Here is a 22,262-nt window from a genome sequence, read left to right on the forward strand (position 1 = left end):
ATTGTGAAAAAAAATGTAAACATCAAAATCAGTTTTCATATTTGCAACAGGGGCCTTATCTCATTCAATTATCAAATCTAAACAGATCAATCAAGATCATTAGTTAGTCATATCTCATCCCCAATCAATCATGAATGGTCTTCGATTGAATCTGGATACTTCCTCCTCTGGTCAAAGTTCTATGAATGTCAATAAATTCATTCAAGAAACTGATAAAATCATGAATCGAAGTACTTCAACCAATCAAACATCTATAGAGGAAGAACCAATCAATCAAAACTCAGATATACCATATGAATCAATTGGTAAGAGTATACCGCCTAACGATCATCAATTACAACAACAACAACAAGAAGAAGAAGAAGATAGATTAAATCCTATAGCAGAAGAATCAATATCAAAAGTTGAACAAGAAAAACATGATTATCAAGATATACTTCAACGTAGATCTCCAGCTCGTACGGTTAGAACCAGTTCTTATCAAGATAAATTAGCCTATCAAGTCAATAAAGATTTCAATTATGATAAAAATTCCAACTCTTTTACATCAACTCCATCTTCATCAATTCCAAATACTTTTAAAAATAAATCCCATCCAAATGCTAAAACTAAAACTTCATTAGGTTTATCGACTCTAGCGGCTGATTTAAATGATAATGATTCTCATAATGTAAGTAAAAAGTCTAATATTGGAAATGATAATGATAATGATGATGATGAATTTAATACTCCCCCTATTAAAACTTCTACTATCAAACTTCCCAAGGAATCAAATAATAATAATAATAATAATAATAATAATAATAATAATAATAATAATAATAATAATAATTCAACTTCAGATTGGATGCCATCAGTATTAAATGTTCCCTGGACTGGACCAATTGAAACTCAACTACCAACAACCATTAATAATAATAGCCAATCCATTGTTGATTTTAATTCATCAGTTAGAATTAATAAAAAACCAGGTAATGAACCAAATCAAGAATTAATCGATTTAAACTTAGAATTTGCATCTGGTAATACTATCCTTCATAATTCAAAATTTAATACTACTGATAATGAACCCCAATGGAAAAAGCATGCTCAAGCATATAATGATCAAAAAGAATCTCAATCTCATCTTCAAAATATATTTCTATCAGTTGATTCTCATGATAAATCTGCATCTGGTCATGATGGTAATCATCCTGGTAATAGTCAATCATTATCTTCAACTATATCCACTCCCATGGTTACATTATCAAATTTCCAAGGTAAAGATAATAATAAATCTAATAGTGTTCCTCAAACTTTACCAAATTCACATGTTGAAGAAGTAGTATCTAAAAATCCTGAATCTCCTCTCAAGTTATATGGTGATAATTATAATACTTATACAAAGGGTGTATTAAGTGGAATAATGAATAATTTTAATTATAGATCAAAACAAAATACTCCTATACAAGGTCAAAGTTTAAAACCGGAAGATTTCGATTCTTTACAACAACATCCTCCTCCCAAACTTGAAATTACCAAAGTATCGGAATCAAAAATGAGATCTCCAAAATCAAAAATTAAAATGTTTACTAAAAGTGGTGATTATACTGAAGAAAAATACTTACAGAATGCTGATAATATATTTAAAAATATTAAGAAAAGAGGGTTTAAAATCCCGTTTAATGAACCTTCATCTAACAATCTCACTAATACAACTGCTGCTACTGCTACATCTACTCCTAAAATAAATAAAATTATTGATGATAAACCTGAATCTCAAGATGAATTTTCGACTTTTTCAAGTTTATCTCAAGAGAAGATTTCAGATGCAGAATATCATCAATTTAATTCTGATATAGCTGCCACTAATAATGAATATACTTCATTTGATCATTCTTCTAAACTTCAAGATAGTACTGAATTCCCTAATACTGCCATGGATAATTTACGTAATCTTGAACAAGTTCCCGAATTTGAAAATGAAAGTTCTTATACTTTTGAAGATTTATCGGACAATAATGAAATATCAAGAAGTAAATTAGAGAAGCTTTCATCACCTAAAAAGATCATCAAGACTAATGAGGTTGTAGCAGCCAGAATTTCTGAACAGTCTACTAATATCAAGGTTCATCATGATACATTTGATGGTAATGATAGTAATATTATCAGATGGAAGAGACCATCTCAGTTAAGGCTCTCTCAAGGGTATAATGTTCAAGATCATCCATCCAATGATTCTAAACCTCAACAACGTGTTGTACGGGGTAGAATCCTTCAAGCCCCTGATTTACCTATTGAATATGAAAATATGAAATTAGATGTTGAGAATCAAAAATGGATGACCAATAATAATGATGATAAAGAGAATTTCCAAGGTAGTTTAGATTCCATTGAAGATTTGATATCTAATTCTGAAGATTTAAGAATTAATGAAAGTTTAAATAATCAAGGGAAGAAGAATAAATTAGAAGTCTCATTTCATTTACCAAATCATGATAATAATAAAGGAGATAATGAAGGGGATGAGAAAAGTCCTTCTTTTAATGCTGATATTACAAGAATTTCACAAGTTAATGATATGACTTTTTCCCAGACTAGACAAAAATTAGCATCACTTCTTACTGATATTATCTCCTTAGATGAAAATTTACTGTTTACTCCTTGGAATGAAATTTTAGATATTTCTTTAAATGGGAATGAATTAGAATCGATAAAGGATTTAGATAAATTTTTACCTCATTTACGATATATTGATCTTTCGGATAATTTATTGACATATGTTGAAGGATTACCCAAACATATTTTAAATTTGAATTTAAAGAATAATCATATTCAAAATTTAACTCCATTTTATCAATTGCATGATTTACAATATATCAATATAACTAATAATGAAATGGTGACGCTTTCAAATTTCAATAAAAATATTCATTTACGAGAAATCATTGCCCCATCTAATCAATTGATGTCATTAAGTGGGATTAATATTTTAACAAATTTAACTAAATTAGATGTTTCGGATAATAAATTAAAAGGAATTATTAATTTTGAAGATTTTGATTTACCAAATTTACAAGATTTAAGACTTTCACGGAATAAAATATCATCAATTAAAAAATTAGAAAATTTACCTCAATTAAGATTATTATATGTTGATGAGAATGAATTAACTGAATTTGAATGTGAGGGGGGTCATAATCATTTAAAGAAACTTCTGGTTAAATTGAATAAAATCACCGAATTAGATTTAATGCAATTCCCTGCCTTAAGAGTATTAAGAGTTGATGGTAATCCATTAAAGAAATTAGTCAATTTACGTCGATTGAAATATTTAGAAGAATTATCATGTAAATCTCAAATCAATCGAGAAATTATTACTGAATTATTTAATAAGGGTCAATTGGATTTGAAAGTTTTCGATTTATCAGGTAATATTGAATTTAATTTAAATGAATATCTTTCACAAACATTAATTAAGATTAATCCATTTTTAAATGTTAATGTATTATCACTTTCCGCTATGAATTTAACTCATATTCCGGATTCATTAGCGGTTTGGTTTCCAAATTTAAGAGAATTAGATTTAAATTTTAATATGATTAATAATCTTGATGGATTATCTAAATTAACTAATCTTCGAAAATTAAGTTTATTAAGTAATCGAATTGAAAAATTTGAATCGATTTTAATTGGGATTCAAGGGTCAAGATTGAATTTACGACAATTGGATTTAAGACTTAATCCATGTACGATTGATTTTTATCCCTATGTATTTGTCCCTCATGAATTATCATTAGTTAGAAAAGAAAATTCAGTTAATAAAAGTCCAATCCCATTAGAGAGTCCAGATGAGATTGATTATTTCGTGGAATATTTCAAAACGGTGGATAGAGAATCAGATTGGTATGAAAGAGATATAAATTTCATTAATAAATTACTTGATGAATCCAATTCCATCATTGAACAACGGTTCAATTATGAAACATTGCTTATAAATTATTTACTTAAATTAAGAAAACTCGATGGAGGGGAAGTTGATAAATCAAAGAGGGTATCCCATAAGGAAAGATTATCTCTGATATTGAATGTGTAAATATACATTTATTATTGTTGCTGGTTTATATAGATTAGATAAAATGTTGCAAAATCAATTTTAGGAAATTAGTTCCGTGCGGCTCTATATTTTGTAGAAAATATGCGATAAGTCTCAAAATGGATATTCCGCCAAAGAATCGATATGATAACATGGAAATTTATCAAAACTATATATAAACAGCAATATAGATATTATGAAGAAGTTATAGTCATTTATAGAGCTAAAGATCAATAATATCATTCACTAATAGTACAATGGTCGTATCAACACGTGTATCCTTACAATGGGGTTCAGAAGAACCTGAAGAATTATCCTATACTATGGCATTCACATCACCCCAAAATCATTATGTTGATATTAGAATCTTTAAACATAAGAATCCATATAAGGGAGATGGAAGTGACTCGTTTGATCAAGTGTTCCAATGGTTATTGGCTGGGATTGAAGAACCTATTCCTGATACTGGTAAGATCAATTTCAAGAATTATATTGATTCTCAAGCCGTTACAAGATCAATTAAAAGTGGTAAACCATTAGTGATAGGATCTGACATTGGAGATTTTTCCGATATTGAAGGTAGTTTAGATCGAAAAGAAGTTGGAGCAATGCTTAATCCTGATACTGGGGTTGAACAATCATATATTGAAATATGGAGATCGTTAGATCCTACTAAATTAACTCCAACTAATGAAGTTAGAGAAAGTGAAGTTGAAGATGATACTATTCCAGTATTCACTTTACAAGTTGAAGAAAGTGATGATATAAGAGGTAAGATTATTCGATTAGGTAATTGGGTTCAAGGTATAACTTTTGATAAGTCAACCAACACATTTAATGTGATTAGAAGTTTTCTTAATGAAGGGAAATGGGAAAATCAAATTGAATATGGTGATATTAGTTTATTCCCATTAGAGTTTAAGGGGAAAGTAAATGATAAAGTTAAGACTTCGAATCCAGCTATTGTTTGGAAATGTTTAGAAATTGATAATATCTAATTGAATTAGCTCAAACTGAATTAATATACAAAAAAAACATTATCTAATAAATATTATTATATTAACTTATGTACTAACTTGTTATAGATGTCAACTCTTGAATCACCCAAGCACAATCATGAGTCGAAGTAAGAGTTAAGAAGAATAGTAAGTGATAAGAAACTACTATCAATCCATGATCACAAAACCAAAACAAATGCAAAAATGAGGAAAGAATAGCAATGAGTTTTTCAGCCAGAGCCAGAACTTTGCAATACATAAATGAGAATATATAGAGAACAAGTACTTTCATATTATCATTATTATTCTTCAAAGCAAGATGTCACATATCTCATCATATAGGGATAGAGATATCAGACCACCGCCATATAACGATGCCATCAATAGCTTGAATGAAATAGGATCACTACCACAAAACAGAACATCGTTTACTGAATTTGTTAACATCAAAAAATCAATAGTTAGAAAGATTAAAGATATTGACAGAAATATAAAGAACATTAAGAGAACCTTGAAGTCTAGTTCGGTTGTTAATGCTAAAAGCGATGAATCAGAGTGCCAGAATTGTTTTACAATTATTTTTATAACATTGTATATTGGTTTTTTCTGGGCTTGTCTTTATATTCTTTATATATTCCTAATAAAGGATAATTATAACTCTAGAATAGTAGAATTACAAAGCGTTATGTAACTAGTGACTAGATAAATGCAATGAAATATATACCACAATAACTTATCATCGCCCTTCCACTAGATATGGTTTCATCTATTAGAGGAAAACTGTAATATCTGATCGAGTAAGCTCAAAATAAAATTATTATGGAATAAACATATTTTTTCATTCTAATTCTAATAAATATTAATCTATTCACTTCTATATAGAGATAAAATATGATTATCCCCTTTACCACCTCAAGAAGTAACTATATTCTATATTTTAAGTCAAGACTTTTATAAGACACCCTAAAATATTTTCAACTCTTAATAAACACCAAATTTAATATGAACTTCTCATCTAGAATTATTCAAAGCTATAATTTTAAACATTAAGTATTATTTATTAGAAAGTAATAATATGAAGAACCACAACCATTTCTCTGGACGGAAATGTAGAAATACTTAAAAAGTACTAAAAATAATCTGTGATCAGAGGTGAAGTGAACTAACTACAGTAGAATCAAAATACCTAACCACTAGATTTGTTTTCCTCGATTAGAGGGAAACTATATTGTACCCAAGAAAAAGGCTCTTAAGCTTGAACTGCCCAGAACAATTATTGCTCTAATTAATAAAATTCCTTGATATATGTAGCTTGACTTTTTAGGAAATGAAGGGAAAATACAATGGAAAATAGTATCAAATAAACCGGTAAGCATTATTGGAGTGATAATACAAGTATATATGTAGATGACAAAGTCACCAAGCATTGAGTTGGAACTCATTTCTAAAATACACTCTTCTAAACCTCCTCTTGAATCTAACCATTGAAGAAAGTGTGATGCAATAATGATTAAGGGCAACTCTATTAAAAAGAGTATCACCCATAAACATACATTTGCTTTGATGAATCCATCAGCTGCAAGCATAAGGACAATGAAGTGAATAACGTAAACCAGTCCTACTAAATATATATCCCTTCCAAGTGGGATACTTGATGGTGAGATTTGACCATTGACTAAGGATTCCTTAACTTTATCATCAGAAGCACCATTTGATGAGAGTTGGATGTCAACATTATCTTTATTGTTGGAATCAGTTAAATTTATCTGTTTATTTTCCTCTTGTAAAGTGTTGGTAGGTTGAATAAGTGATGATGGAGTTTTTGGTGATATGGACTTCATTCCCATCTTCAAACCTCTCTTCTTGGAGCTTCTTTTCATTTTCTCCATTTCCACTTGATTCACCCTCTATTGTTGATTGATTGATGATATTAATCTTGTTGTTTGGTTTAATTAAAGTGTTGGCTGCCTTTTTTTTAGATTTTGGCTGCCTTTTATATTTTGGCTGCCATTCTAAGTATGGTAGCATCATAATCTGATAACGTGACTTTGCACATGACTAAAACGACATTTTATAAAATTAAAAGATATGGGAAGGGGTGCGACATAGAGTATCAGAGAAAGAACAGAGAGACATTACTTTTGAGGATCAAATAAAAGTAAAAATCATCAATTCAGATTTGTTCAATTACCAATTTGGAATCGTTTAACTTCATCTCGTTATAAACAATCATATAGATCATCAAACATAAACACTATGACTGGTGAAGGTTGGTATGTATATCTTGATGTTAAGATGGGCTTGCTGTTTTCTGAACTGGTATTGATTATCTTTTACTCTGTTCACCCAAAGCATAATGAAATTTTGGAACGGCAATCACCAATCGTCTAAAATATAAAAAGTTGATTTATACTAACATTCTATGACTGTCTAGGTTATTTATTCTTGCTGTCATTGTCAATGCAGTCAATTTATTCTCCCAAGTGTTTTTCACTATCATGTATTCTGATTTAGAATGTGATTATATCAATCCAATTGAATTATGTAATAAATTAAATCCATGGTTTATTCCAGAAGCTGGTTTACATGCTTTCATTACAGCATTATTCTTACTCAATGGTTTTTGGTTTGTGTTCTTATTAAACTTACCATTAGTTGCCTATAACGTTAATAAGTTTGTTAATAAGAATCATTTATTAGATGCTACTGAAATTTTTAGAACTTTATCAAAACATAAAAAGGAATCATTCCTTAAATTAGGATTCCATTTATTAATGTTCTTCTTCTACTTGTATAGAATGATTATGGCATTAGTTACTGAAGGTGAACAATTATAAGTAAATGGGTGATACATCTTGATGAATTGATCCTATTATTTCTTTCCTTCCTTCCATTCCATTTTCCCCTGTTTGCATTATTCTTTGATGTCCATAGCTTAGAAAGTAGCAATGGCCTAGCCTCTTGATACGGATGATATAATGTGAATCGTTTATATTTCTGTAATATATTTATTTTATAACATCAACCATAGTCTTATTTTTATTAGTTTATATTTTGTTCTTTTATTTTTACACAGTTTTAATCAATAATTTTCTTTTACTTATTTACATTTTTATAAGTATTATTGGCGTTTTAATATAAGTCTGTCATTAATTATATCGTTTATTTAAAGTATATATGTAATCATTAATCTAGAGAATTATCAAGTTGAGATAATTTTTCATTAACAAGTTTTAATTTATGAAAAATACCTGAATTTGGATTTATGATTTTATTAACCTCTAATATATTATCATTAACCAAATTATCCACATTAATCTCTTCATCAAGTTCATGTCCACCTTTACTCAATTGAGATAATTCATCATTTATAAAATTCAAATTATCAATTGATTTCTTATCACGATTATAATTAACTCTAACCACATTCAATTCTTTCCCAAGTTCACCATGATCATGTCTTAATTCAAAGATTCGTTTTCGGAAATCATGTTTTTGCTTTTGAACTTGACTTATTCGTGTCGTTAAATCATTTATAGTACCATAAATATCACTTAAATATTGAAGTTGTGATAAGACATGAGCCTTGAAGTCTTGTTGTAATATGGACTCTTTAATCACGGTGGAATTGACTGTTGGTGGTTCGAAATCTCTTATTAAATACTTCAACACATCTAAGGTGTTTACTTTGGCTCTTCTATCTTTGTTATTAACCTCTCTTAATCTTTCCACATCGATAGTTAATGGTTTTTGTTTTTCCTTAATTTTTGTTTTGAAAAGTGGAATCGGAATAGATGGTTTGGCGGTGGTGGTAACATTTACTCTTGGACGAAGTGCTCTAGTAGTAGCTGGTTTAACCACAGACGAAGATTTCTGTCTCTTTCTGTTATTCAATTCATTATCTCTTTGATGGACAAGTTTTGAAATTTTAGATACTTTATCAAGTAATGAATTTCCCGATTCAAGTCTTTCTTGCTTTACTTTTGACTTCAGTTTCAGATGTGACGATAATAAATCTTTTAATTTTGATGATCCTCTCAAAGTTTGATTAGTTAAATTAACTTTAGCGGAATATAATACCGTATCGTTTTCAAGTGATGCTTCTAAATCATCATCACTGGGGATTTCCTTTAATTTCAATGGCTTGCTAGATCTCGGTATGGATAATCTAGTAGGATGTTCATCAGGTAACACATTGAATTCATTGTCATTCTCTTTTACTTTCTTCTTGGGTCTACCTTTACTTCTTTTATTTGGATCATGTTCAACTTTAACTTTCTTAGGTCGACCTCTATTTGATTTAGGAGTTGGCGGTATGATTTCTTCTTCTTTATCAACTGTCATGGTGATATCCAGGGATATATCATCATTGATATTGTTATTATAATCATCATCATAATCGAAATTCCCATCTCCAAATTGTTCATCAGAATCATCATTATTATTAGTAGTAGTATTCTTATTCCGTGGTAATTCGATTTCATCATATACTGACAGTTTGATCTGATGGGCTGGTGTTACATTCTCATACAGCAAATCAGGCCGAGCAATGGCATCTAAAGCAGGTATACTTGGTTTGGTAGCTGTTGATGATGATGATATTGATTTTGTGGTTGGAGTTGGTCTGGTTGATTTACTTCTTAATCGAGGTAAATTCTCAATATTATCAGGATTTATCAAAGCTGATTGTAAGTTGTTTATACTTCTTCTCCCACTTGATCTACGTTTATTTGGTTTTATATTGAAATCATTATTATTTTGAATATTCCTTTTCCTATAGATAAATGTTTAGTTAGTATAAAAAGGGCTGTTTCAATTGGGATTTGGACTAATGATGGTGGTGGTACATACCCTGAACCTCTAATTCTTGATTCCTTCCGTATGACTCTATCATGAATGGCCATTATTAAAGATGTGTGGGGAGGGAATAGCACAATGTGTTTATCGTGAATTGATTGATTGATTGTTTTGGTTTAGATTTATTTACTTCACAGTTTAAATATTTTACGCGCAGTTATTAAAAAGCTACCATTTTTATAGTATATAAGCAGTAGATGTATAATTATGATTGCAAAAGTTTACCATTCACACACATTTGAATGAGCTTAAACTGATTCTATCTGTCTGGTATAACACTCTAATAACAGTTCATCAACGATACTCATCACTTTACTTACAATTTCTTTGGTATAAATATACCTTCTTTTTCATAAAAACCACAGAAATAGTTTGATGTATATTTTTAAAGATTGATTAATTATATTACAAAATTTTAAAACTATCCTATAATCCTCATAAGATTAGGTTTGATTTCAAATAGACAACTTCAAAAAAGAAAAAAAGCATCTTCGATACTTTTATCATTTCTTTAATTGTTCATTTATTGTTGAGAGAAATGTTCTAATAAGATATTTCTTTCATCAGAATCAGCACCCCAGTTCTTGACAACAACACAAGAAGCACCAACAACTTTTCTAGCGTTACCTTCTCTATCTAATTGACATAAACCAGCCCATTCACCTAATAATTTAGCATCAGAGACTTTGATTAATGGGATTTTAGATTCATTAGTTAAAGCTTCAACCAATTTAATGATTGATTCTTCAGTGACGGAATCACAAAGGACACATAATTGAGCTTCACCTTTGGATAAAGCTTTAGAAGCTTCTCTTAAACCTCTAGCTAAACCATCATGGACTAAAGAGATTCTTAAAACAACTTTTAAAGCATCTTCAACAGAGATGGATCCAGTTTCAGTTTGTTCAACAGCAACTTCTTCAACGATTTGTTCTTGTTCAATATCAGACATTATTATTTTTGTTTAGTAATATATTACGACTTCTTCGACAGGTATTTAATTAACTTGCTCAGTACAGAATTAAGAAAGGAAAGTATATATATGAATAAATTGATTAGATTAAATTTTTCACCAGACGTTTGGTACCATTCGCACCAGCTCTCACTATAAAAAAAATGATGGTAGTGCGAAAATGTTCAATTTAGGTCTGCAACCCTGTTTAGTTTCACAGCACGTGATTGGACATATAACCACCATACAATTATAATTATATATATCTATTGAACAACACTATTAAGTTAAGGGGGAAACTTTGTATAATAAAAATGTGTATAATATATAACCAAGCATTAAAATAACAAATTACTAAAAGAATTAGATATTTATAAATATATAAAAAGTAAGTAAATAAATAAACAAACAAACAAATATATAAAACTAGATACTAAACATAAGGAAGGGCAAACTAGGAAAACAAACAGATTTCATGGGGATAGAATTTAAACAAACAGAGTAGAATAACTAAAGACTAATAGGATAATAAAAAGATTTGTATAAGATATTATTAAGTCAGGAATGAATAAATAAATAAGTGAGTTGATTGATTGATTGATTGATTGATTGATTGATTGATAATGTAAATAGTGACAATATTTAAATGTTAATGTGGAGTAAGGGAAAAGGAGGAGTAAGATTAATTAATTAATTGTAATAGATTTTTTAAATTTAATAACAGTAGCAAGAATTGAAAGTAATAATAATAATAAGTAGTAGTAGTAGTAAGAATATAATAAGTTTGTAGTAATTAATAGTTAATAGTTGTAGTTGAAGGTGTAATATGGGATAATCAACCAATCATTAGCATCGTTATTATGAGTATCATTATCAAATATTGTCATAACAAGGGAAAGAAAAGAAACAAACAAAGAAAGAAAGAAAAAGGGGAAAGCAAACAGAACATAAACAATAAACTTGAAAGCATAATCTAAACTAGGAGGGGGGGGGGGGGGGGATTACAATTCCATGTTATCAACATCAGTACCAAAAGGTTCATGATTATCATCATCATCGTCATCATCAATGGCAATATCATTACTATTATCTTCATCACTAGAATCTTCAATCACATTTTCATCACTGGTAGAATTACCACCACCAACTATACCTCCTATTGAAGTGGTTGATTTAGTATGTACTAAATTGGCATCATCAATATGAGCATTAGCAATGGTATTAGCTGCTGTAGTGGTGGTTGAAGATCTAGTATAATCATCATTGCCTTCATCATCTTCATCTTCAAAATCAACATCAAAGAAATCTTCATCTGAACCAGTGATTTTAGAATAAATTAATTTCGTTTCAGTTATAATTCCATCATAACTTAATTCTGAACTTAACATATTGGTAAAGATTATATCTGATGATGCAGGGGATTTCAAAATAACATTATTTGATTCTGAAGCTTGGAAAACATTAGTTAAATCAGGATTAATTAAGGTTTTTTGGACAAATCCCACTTTACATACAATTTCTAATTTCTCCTTTGGAACGAAATTTTGTAAATGTTCCCCTAATTTAAATGAATTAACCATGATTGGAGTTGTTGAATAAATATTGGCAGAACTATTGATTTTAAAATCTTCATCATTTAAATTCTTTTCTAAATTTGATTCAGTTTCTCTTAATAATGAAGCTTCCATTTTTTCAAAAGCTGATTCTAAATCCAATTTAGCTCTATTTAAATCAGGTTCAGAAGTATGACTAAACCAAATCGATTGACCAGATGGACAAATCCCAGTACCACCATTTTGAATAATAACTTGAACTGATTGATTATTTTGAGTTGGTAAAGATAATGGAGGAAATACAACTATAGCACTTGATTCTTGATCTGACATCCATTCTTTACAATCTCTTCTTACCACTGTGATTAATCTGGTGATATTATAAGTTGGTAAAGGAGATATTTCATCATTAACTAATTCATTATAAGTAGATTGTAAGAATTTAGGTAATTGAGTTGGACTAATAATGATTTTTTCATTAATTTTTATATTTGAACCATCACTAAATTGAGCAATTTTAGTATGAGGATCATAATCCACTAAATTAGTATTTAATTTATAAATGGTTCCAGCCACAGCAGCACTTCTACAAAAACCTTGAGAAATTTCACCTGGTCCACCATATTTTGATATCATAACAGGGAAATTACCATAAACATCAAATGAAACAAGGAATCGTTTAATTTTAGCAATGGCTTCAGGAGTTTTTGTAGTTGGTTTTATACAAAGACCAATAGAATAAACCAATTCATTAATTTGAGGATCTTCTAAATTGAATTGACCCTTTAAGAAATCAATTATGGTTTGTTTTGAATTTTCAAATAATAATTGTTTCTTTTCAGGATTTTTATTATCAGTTAAAATGAATTTTAAAAATTTCATTAAATTTCTTTTGGTTAATAATGAAAGGGAATTATTTGAAAATATATCTTCCTTTGAAGTTGAATTTGATATTTTTTTATTAAAATCATCATTTTCAAATACATGAAAATTACTTAAACTTTGAAATTCCAAATATTTATAAACTCTTGATTTAATTAATAAACTTAATAAATCTGATTTACAAAACATAATTTTAGGAGTTAAATCTATTCCATAATCTTTTGATTTAAATTTATTAGTTGATTTCCCACCTGGGATATAAATTTGAGCATCTTGAAAATTAGGTAATTTACCTTGATTAACTTCAATACACCATTTTTTTAATTGATCAATGGTTAAAGTTGAAGCTGAATCACCATAATAGGATTTATTATCAAGATGTAAGACTTGAACTCCTTGCCAAGATAATGCAGCCGCTAATATACTTTCAATTAATCCAGTTCCTAAGATAAGAACATCAGCTTGATCTAATTCGATATGATTTTGTTGAGGTTTTTCCAACCCTTCTAAATGAGGGATTACAGGAGGAGTATAAGACATGGAAGGTCTTCTTTCAGCCATTGATTCTCTTCTTTCGACTCTTGAAAAAGGTGGCATATTGAGAATTTATATGATTATGTGGGGCAGGGGAGGAGTTTTAACTAATAAAGTTGATTAATCAACTTGATTGATTTAATGGATGAATTGAATGATGGTGGATTACTTGGATAACAAGTAATGATTAGATTAGATTAGATGGGGTGAAAGGAGAAAGGTATTAATTAAAATAACTTTGTAATTGAATTGAAGGTTTGAACTGTGGAGGTAATAAGGGGAGACAAACGGTTAAAACAATCAACTTGGTTGATTGATTGATTGATCAAACTGGTTAGATCAACTGACACCACTTGAACTTGATTGATTGAATCAAAACGATGGATGTTGTAAATCGACTTCCACAATTGATTAATTGTTTGACTGTAAAAAAGTGTCAAACTAAACACAAAAAGACAGGGTAGATACTCAACGGAGGGGAATAGACACGGGGAGAGGAGTTGTTGTTGTTGTTGTTGTTTGTAGATTGTAGTGGGGTGAGATGGCTACTACCAATTATCAATTAGTAGGAGTAGGGAGTAGTATGAATTGTAATGATGATATGATAATAATAGAATAATGATAATTTGTAATTTGTAATTTGTTGAATTAGAGTTCAATTCAATTCAGACTCCAAATTGAGCTTGTAAAAATTTTCTCTTTTTCTGATTGTTAAAATTCGCGCTTTAAAAAAAAAATTTTCTTCTCTCTCAGTAAATTAATTAAAAATAGAGTCATTCAGTTAAAGAGTTAGTGGGTGACTGGACAGTTAGGGGGAGATTATCACTAAAGTGGAGAGATTGAATTTTAAGTTAAACTGATTATTATTATTATTATTATTATAGTTAACTAAGTAAATAAATGGTGAGTGGTGTTATAGATTGATATAGATCGATCATTAATGATATACAGATTAGATCTACTTAATACCTTACTTACTAATTAAAGGGTAGTGGGTGGTGGTTGTTATCGGTTAGTCTCGGTACATTTTTGAAAAGTTTTGTGTGTTTGTTGCCGTCCCATACAACGTAACACTAATTATTACTACTACCCATCCACCCACCCATCCAATCTAATTTAATTGATTATAAACCCATATAACTATATGTTATGTTATGTAATAACTCATTCATTCATTCATTGTTATTACATTGTGGTAATTGTGCTGGTATAGTAATGGTAATTCTTACCCATAATAAAATTTTAAAATTGTTAATTTAAGCAGAAGCAGCAACAGCGTGGGACATATTCCCACTGCCACTGCCACTTCCACACTCCCACTCTCTCTCAGTAAACACTACACACTACACATACAAACTAAATACTTTAACACACCACTTCCCTCTACCCACTAACTGATTACTATTTACTATACAATCTCAACTATTAACTTCATTCAATTATAACACTTCCATCTTTAATTATCTTTTTTTTAACAATATTATATGACTTCCCCTCCCCCACTATCGTACTACTAATAATTAATATTTAATTAACACTTATCTCTCTTTATCTCATTAATTTTAAAATTCCTATTTTGCGTTACGGTAATTTTATCCCTAAAAAAAAATGAAAAAGTCGTGTCCTTTGCCCCCAAGAAATTTGATATAAATTAAGATGGTAGCGTTGAGCCTGTATATAACATCACTTCATCTTTAAAAAATATCAAACACCGGTAATGCAATCAAATTTTATAGATCTATATTGATAGATATATAGTGACAATACACCTATACATAACTCCTACGATGACTTCAGATATAAAAGGGTCATTGTTATTAGCATGGCAAGTTAAACAAAAACATTGTTTGGTAATAGGCAGTGGTGATGTTGCATTAAGTAGAATAAATCATCTTATTATTGCTCAAGCTAAAATTTCAGTTATAACTGGTTCAGGTCATATTCATCCAACTATTTTACAATTAAATGATCAACATCAATTTGAACATTTCATAACTCGTGATTATCAATCATCTGATTTGTCAATGTTGAAGAAAACGTCTACTCATGAGTTCAATCTTGATGATATTAATAATGAAGAGGTTTATAATCAAATTTCTCATAATTTTAATCATGAACGATTTGAAATTATATGTTGTTGTATTGATGATTATCAATTATCAACTCAAATCTATTATCAATGTAAATATCTTCACCTTAATTGTAATATAGCTGATAAACCATTGCTTTGTGATTTTTATTTCGGATCAATGATTAATGAACAAAATTTCCAAATTTTAATATCAACTAATGGTAAATCACCTCGATTTTCAAAAATTTTAAAAGATTTAATCTATAAGGGAATTAATGATAATGTTGAAGGAGATCTAAACTTTGCTATTGAGAATTTAGGTAATTTAAGATTAAAATTACGACAATTGAAATTACAAAATAATCATGATTTAATCACAGTTGATAAAAGAATGCATTGGATTAAAACTTTAACTGATATGTACACTATAAATGAATGGAGTTTAAATTTACTTAACAATGATCAAATTGAATCAATCATTAATTATTATCCAAATTTCCCTCCTAAGGACTTACTTCAAAGGTAAATCTTCATGAATGAATACTTTATTACCTCCTGCTCCCACATATTCAGAAACAATATGACCATTCCCTTTCAATTGATATTGATAACTCATTAATCCTTCTAATCCCACTGGTCCACGAGCATGGATCTTATTGGTACTGATTCCAACTTCAGTTCCAAATCCATATCTGAATCCATCAGCAAATCGAGTTGAACAATTCCAATATACTCCTGCACTATCTATTCCTTTTAAGAATTTTTCCGCTTTGGTTTTATTAGCAGTGATTATACAATCAGTATGTTTGGAGGAATGAAGATTAATATGACTTATGGCTTGATCTAAGGAATCAATTAATGTAATGGCGATTTCAAATGATAAGAATTCTTTATCGAATGAATCTGATTCAACTGATTTGATATAGTCTGAATTAATAGTTGTTGTTAATAATGACTTCACTTCATCAGTTACATTACATATAACTTTACTTTCAATTAATTTATTTATAATATGATTAATATCAATTTGTGATACATTTTTATTAATTAAAAGTTGTTCAACTGCATTACATCCAGCAGGATAATTTGTTTTTGAATCAATAATGATATTGATAGCTTTATTAATATCATCGAATTCATCATCAACATAAATAGCACAAATCCCATCGGCATGACCCAATACTGGGATCTTGGTAGATGATTTAATATTACGAACTAATTCATTCGATCCTCTTGGAATTACTAAATCAATATATCTATCTTGACTTAATAAATCATTAACTTCATTTCTCAGTTCAATTAATTGAATTGCTTTATTAGGGACTTTAGTCTTTTGTTGTAAAATTTGAGATATAATATTACTCATAACTTTAAAAGTTTGATAACTTTCCTTACCTCCTTTTAAAATAGCCGAATTCCCTGATTTAATCGCTAAACTAGTGATATTAGCAATTACTTCAGGTCTACTTTCAAATATAATTAATAATGTCCCAATTGGAGCCGTAACTCGATATAAATTTAATCCATCATCTAATTTCTTAGCTAATGTGATTTTCCCTACCGGATCTTCTAAATTAGCCACATCTAAAATCCCTTGTAACATACTATCGAATTTCCCCTTATCTTCTAAATTCAATCGTCTTACTAATGACGATGATAAATTATGATCAATAGCATTTTTCATATCAATCTTATTGGCATCTAAGATATCTTGTTTATGATCTTTTAAACCATGATAGATTTGATGTAAGGCGTCTGATCTTTCTTCGTCAGTTAATGTTTTCAATATGGAGAATGCTTGAGCACCATCCTTGGCTATTATCTCAGCTTGACTGGACATGGTTGTTGTTGTTCTGATCTTTATAGTTATTAATAAATTGAAATATTTGAATTTACGATTGATTGATTGAAAAAAAAAGAAATGAAGATGGTCCTGTATATACCAACACATCCATACCTCGAAATGAAAAGGCCTGTGCCTCGAAATCATTTTTTTTCTTTCTGTATGATCTCTCTGTATGGGTGTAAAGGCAGTAACTATAACACAACATCAACAATTGGAGGTATAAGCTATATTTCAATTCATTTCATATTCAAATTCATTTCTAATTAGTGATATCAAATCAAGTGGTTACTTGTTGATTGATCGATTATTGCATCTGACTACTTAATCATCGTCAAAACAATCCCTACCCTAATCAACCACGTACACTTCGTAGAGTTCAGTTCATCTTTCTAGATCAAATTATCATACAGATTTAAACCATTTCCTTCAATACACCTCATTACAGTCAATTGATCAATGTCTTACTCTCAACCGAATGGAGGAGGGAAGAATCCATTCAATGATCCCTCGAGTAATCTTATAGATTTGGATCTAGAAGCAGGTAATGGTTCAACTTCATCAAATCGAAATCATCGAAATCAAAATCAAAGTATCGACAATCCTTATGATGAATTAAGTTATCAACAACAATATACTTCAGATAACTATAATCCCAACACCACATACCAATCAACCACCCATAATACTGCCAATGGTGTCAATGGTGCCAATCCATTTGAAGATGATGTGTTTAATTTATCCGATGAAGAAGATGATGATGATTTTCAAGATCATATAAATACCACCGATGGAACTTTTGATTCATTCAATCGTCATAATAGTAATAGTCATCTAAATGGTAATGATCCTAATCATATCAACAATAATAATAATAACGCAAGGAATGGTCAAGCTAATGCCAAACCATCATCATCAGGATTCCGATTGTTTGGATCGAAAAATAAAGAATATATCGATATGAACGATTATAATAATCCAACTCCAGCTGCCAGTAGTAATGATTTTGATATTCGAAAAATCTTCAATTGGAAATCATCATCCCAAAACAAACAAAAGGATTTATCTCATCTTGGTCCTAGACATATTCATATTATGAATCATGAATCGAATGCTCATTTTGGTTATTATGGTAATCATATATCCACTACTAAATATAATTTTGCCACTTTTTTACCTAAATTCTTATTCGAACAATTTAGTAAATATGCTAATTTGTTCTTTCTTTTCACATCCATAATTCAACAAGTACCGAATGTTTCACCTACCAATCGTTATACAACCATTGGAACTTTAATTGTGGTGTTATTGGTTTCGGCTACAAAGGAAATTTCTGAAGATGTTAAACGTGCCAATGCTGATAAAGAATTAAATAATACAAGAGTCCAAATTCTTGATCCTCATACAGGAGAATTTGTGTTAAAGAAATGGATTCTGGTGAAAGTTGGAGATATAGTAAGAATTAATAATGAAGAAGCATTTCCAGCTGATTTATTATTATTAAGTTCTTCAGAACCTGAAGGATTATGTTATATTGAAACTGCCAATTTAGATGGTGAAACCAATTTAAAAATTAAAGAATCAAATCAAGAAACTGCTCTGTTAATTAATCCTCATAATTTAGTTAATGCTCTTTCAAAATCAGAAATCTTATCTGAACAACCAAATAGTTCATTATATACTTATGAAGGGACCATGAAAAACTTTGGTACAAGTGATTTACCTTTAACTCCTGATCAATTATTATTAAGAGGGGCAACGTTAAGAAATACCCAATGGATTCATGGTGTTGTAGTATTTACGGGTCATGAAACTAAATTAATGCGTAATGCTACTGCTACACCAATTAAGAGAACAGATGTAGAAAGAATTATTAATTTACAAATTGTGGCCTTATTTTGTATTTTAATTGTTTTATCATTGGTTTCTTCAGCTGGTAATGTCATTAAAAATCATGTAAGTGGAAGTTCATTAAGTTATTTAAAATTAGAAGGTACATCAAGTGCAAAATTATTCTTTCAAGATATTTTAACTTATTGGATTTTATTTTCAAATTTAGTCCCTATTTCATTATTCGTTACTGTTGAACTTATTAAATATTATCAAGCATTTATGATTGGTAGTGATTTAGATATGTATTATGAAGAAACTGACACACCAACTGGGGTTAGAACTTCATCTTTAGTGGAAGAATTAGGTCAAATTGATTATATCTTCAGTGATAAAACAGGTACATTAACTCGAAATATTATGGAATTTAAAAGTTGTTCGATTGGAGGAAGATGTTATATTGCTGAAATTCCTGAAGATGGTCAAGCTCAAATCGTTGATGGTGGTATTGAAGTTGGGTTCCATACATTTGAGGAATTATTTAGTGAATTAAGAAGTACATCTCTGGAACAGTCCGCCATTATAAATGAATTCTTAACGTTATTAAGTACTTGTCATACTGTTATTCCTGAAGTTAATGATGTAACAGGTGAAATCAAATATCAAGCAGCTTCACCTGATGAAGGTGCCTTAGTGCAAGGTGCAGCTGATTTAGGGTATAAATTCATTATTCGTAGACCAAAAGGGGTTACTATTGAAAATACTTTAGCTCAAATTAAATCAGAATATGAATTATTAAATATTTGTGAATTTAATTCCACCAGAAAGAGAATGTCAGCTATTTTCAGATGTCCAGATGGTATCATTAGATTATTTTGTAAAGGTGCTGATACCGTTATATTAGAACGATTATCTAAAGATGAACCTCAATCATTTGTCGATGCTACTGTTCGTCATTTAGAAGATTTTGCCGTGGAAGGTTTAAGAACTTTATGTATTGCATCTAGAATCATTGATGATCAAGAATATCAAGATTGGTCTCAAAAATATTATGAAGCTTCAACATCATTAGATAATAGAGGAGATAAATTAGATGAAGTAGCGGAAATGATTGAGAATAATTTATTCTTACTTGGTGCTACTGCCATTGAAGATAAATTACAAGATGGAGTTCCTGAAACCATTCATACTTTGCAAGAAGCAGGGATTAAAATTTGGGTTTTAACTGGTGATAGACAAGAAACTGCCATTAATATTGGTATGTCATGTAAATTATTAAGTGAAGATATGAATTTATTAATTGTTAATGAAGAAACCAAGAATAATGTTCGATTAAATTTAGAAGAGAAGTTAAAAGCCATTAATGAACATCAATTTGATTTAGATGAAGGAGCATTAGAATCTTCATTAGCTTTAATTATTGATGGTCATTCATTGGCATTTGCTTTGGAACCAGATTTAGAAGATTTATTCATTCAATTAGGTACCAAATGTAAAGCAGTGGTATGTTGTAGAGTATCACCTTTACAAAAGGCATTGGTAGTTAAAATGGTAAAAAGAAAGAAGAAATCATCTTTATTATTGGCTATTGGTGATGGTGCTAATGATGTTTCTATGATTCAAGCTGCTCATGTTGGTGTGGGTATAAGTGGTATGGAAGGTATGCAAGCTGCTAGAAGTGCTGATATTTCCATTGGACAATTTAAATACTTGAGAAAATTATTATTGGTTCATGGATCTTGGTCATATCATCGTATTTCAAATGCCATTTTATATTCATTCTATAAGAATTGTGCATTATATATGGTTCAATTCTGGTATGTTTTTGTTAATGGATTTTCAGGTCAATCAATGTTTGAATCATGGACTTTAACCCTTTATAATGTGTTCTTTACTGTTTTCCCACCCTTTGTCATTGGAGTATTTGATCAATTTGTTAGTGCAAGATTATTAGATCGTTATCCTCAATTATATCAATTAGGACAACTGAGAAAATTCTTTAATGTGGGAATTTTCTGGGGTTGGGTAGCTAATGGATTTTATCATTCTGGAATAATTTTCTTATGTTCATTTTTCATTTATCAACATGGTGATCAACTTTCAAGTGGTCTTAATGTTGACCATTGGTCTTATGGTGTGGCAGTATATACTACATGTACTTTAACTGCATTAGGTAAAGCGGCATTGGTAGTATCAATGTGGACTAAATTTACCTTATTTGCTATTCCTGGTTCTTTCCTTTTCTGGTTATGGTTTTTCCCAGTATATGCCGCCGTTGCACCAAGAATCAATATTTCAAGAGAATTTTGGGGAGTCTTACCTCATACTTATCCTTCATTAACGTTTTGGACCATGGTATTCGGATTGCCAGTATTATGTCTTCTTCGTGATTTTGCCTGGAAATTTTATAAAAGAAGTTATATTCCAGAAAGTTATCATTATGTTCAAGAAATTCAAAAATATAATATTCAAGATCATAGGCCAAGAATGGAATTATTCCAAAGAGCGATTAGAAAAGTTAGACAAGTTCAAAGAATTAAGAAACAAAGAGGATTTGCCTTCTCTCAAGTTGAAAATCAAAATCAAGAAAAGATTGTTAGATTATATGATACTACCAAAAAGAGGGGTGCTTTTGGTGAATTAACTGAAAGTTCATAAATCATTACC

At 29.6% G+C, this 22,262-nt stretch overlaps 10 protein-coding genes across 10 annotated transcripts; 5 read left to right on the top strand and 5 right to left on the bottom strand. All coding sequences in view use genetic code 12, as the record gives it.

Annotated features, from left to right (window-relative positions):
• Positions 1-220: 220 nt before the first annotated feature.
• DFJ63DRAFT_323855 (uncharacterized protein) lies at positions 221-4,075 on the top strand (the record flags this gene model as incomplete). Its single annotated transcript, XM_064907559.1, has 1 exon — positions 221-4,075. One exon carries the CDS (start codon positions 221-223, stop codon positions 4,073-4,075), a length of 3,855 nt encoding a protein of 1,284 aa, XP_064759801.1.
• A 129-nt stretch (positions 4,076-4,204) lies between these two features.
• Positions 4,205-5,233, top strand: DFJ63DRAFT_250499 (uncharacterized protein). Its single transcript, XM_064904427.1, has one exon. It carries the CDS (start codon positions 4,333-4,335, stop codon positions 5,071-5,073), a length of 741 nt encoding a protein of 246 aa, XP_064759802.1. The 5' UTR covers positions 4,205-4,332; the 3' UTR covers positions 5,074-5,233.
• Positions 5,234-6,030: 797 nt separating this feature from the next.
• DFJ63DRAFT_252260 (uncharacterized protein) lies at positions 6,031-7,267 on the bottom strand. Its single transcript, XM_064904448.1, has one exon. The coding sequence runs from the start codon at positions 6,960-6,962 to the stop codon at positions 6,297-6,299; it is 666 nt and encodes a 221-aa protein (XP_064759803.1). The 5' UTR covers positions 6,963-7,267; the 3' UTR covers positions 6,031-6,296.
• On the top strand, positions 7,147-8,085 carry DFJ63DRAFT_250502 (cornichon family protein). Its single transcript, XM_064904428.1, has 2 exons — positions 7,147-7,346; positions 7,508-8,085. The coding sequence occupies exons 1-2, from the start codon at positions 7,330-7,332 to the stop codon at positions 7,908-7,910; spliced, it is 420 nt and encodes a 139-aa protein (XP_064759804.1). The 5' UTR covers positions 7,147-7,329; the 3' UTR covers positions 7,911-8,085.
• DFJ63DRAFT_252658 (uncharacterized protein) lies at positions 8,085-10,215 on the bottom strand. The gene is made up of 2 exons (XM_064904453.1): positions 9,925-10,215; positions 8,085-9,847 (listed from the first exon to the last, which is right to left on the bottom strand). The coding sequence occupies exons 1-2, from the start codon at positions 9,975-9,977 to the stop codon at positions 8,260-8,262; spliced, it is 1,641 nt and encodes a 546-aa protein (XP_064759805.1). The 5' UTR covers positions 9,978-10,215; the 3' UTR covers positions 8,085-8,259.
• Positions 10,216-10,453: 238 nt separating this feature from the next.
• On the bottom strand, positions 10,454-10,882 carry RPS12 (40S ribosomal protein eS12; the record flags this gene model as incomplete). Its single annotated transcript, XM_064905341.1, has 1 exon — positions 10,454-10,882. One exon carries the CDS (start codon positions 10,880-10,882, stop codon positions 10,454-10,456), a length of 429 nt encoding a protein of 142 aa, XP_064759806.1.
• A 585-nt stretch (positions 10,883-11,467) lies between these two features.
• Positions 11,468-13,914, bottom strand: DFJ63DRAFT_309306 (GTPase-activating protein; the record flags this gene model as incomplete). Its single annotated transcript, XM_064905524.1, has 2 exons — positions 11,468-11,972; positions 12,036-13,914. The coding sequence occupies 2 exons, from the start codon at positions 13,912-13,914 to the stop codon at positions 11,884-11,886; spliced, it is 1,968 nt and encodes a 655-aa protein (XP_064759807.1). The 3' UTR covers positions 11,468-11,883.
• A 1,724-nt stretch (positions 13,915-15,638) lies between these two features.
• Positions 15,639-16,378, top strand: MET8 (bifunctional precorrin-2 dehydrogenase/sirohydrochlorin ferrochelatase; the record flags this gene model as incomplete). Its single annotated transcript, XM_064908603.1, has 2 exons — positions 15,639-16,301; positions 16,364-16,378. 2 exons carry the CDS (start codon positions 15,639-15,641, stop codon positions 16,376-16,378), a joined length of 678 nt encoding a protein of 225 aa, XP_064759808.1.
• Positions 16,379-16,433: 55 nt separating this feature from the next.
• PRO2 (glutamate-5-semialdehyde dehydrogenase) lies at positions 16,434-17,762 on the bottom strand (the record flags this gene model as incomplete). The annotated part of the gene is made up of 1 exon (XM_064908604.1): positions 16,434-17,762. The coding sequence occupies one exon, from the start codon at positions 17,760-17,762 to the stop codon at positions 16,434-16,436; it is 1,329 nt and encodes a 442-aa protein (XP_064759809.1).
• Positions 17,763-18,860: 1,098 nt separating this feature from the next.
• Positions 18,861-22,253, top strand: DFJ63DRAFT_290742 (aminophospholipid-translocating P4-type ATPase; the record flags this gene model as incomplete). Its single annotated transcript, XM_064905336.1, has 1 exon — positions 18,861-22,253. One exon carries the CDS (start codon positions 18,861-18,863, stop codon positions 22,251-22,253), a length of 3,393 nt encoding a protein of 1,130 aa, XP_064759810.1.
• Positions 22,254-22,262: the final 9 nt, after the last annotated feature.

Source organism: Scheffersomyces coipomensis (assembly GCF_036884675.1).
Source record: "Scheffersomyces coipomensis strain NRRL Y-17651 chromosome Unknown DFJ63scaffold_8, whole genome shotgun sequence".
NCBI lineage: Eukaryota > Fungi > Ascomycota > Pichiomycetes > Serinales > Debaryomycetaceae > Scheffersomyces > Scheffersomyces coipomensis.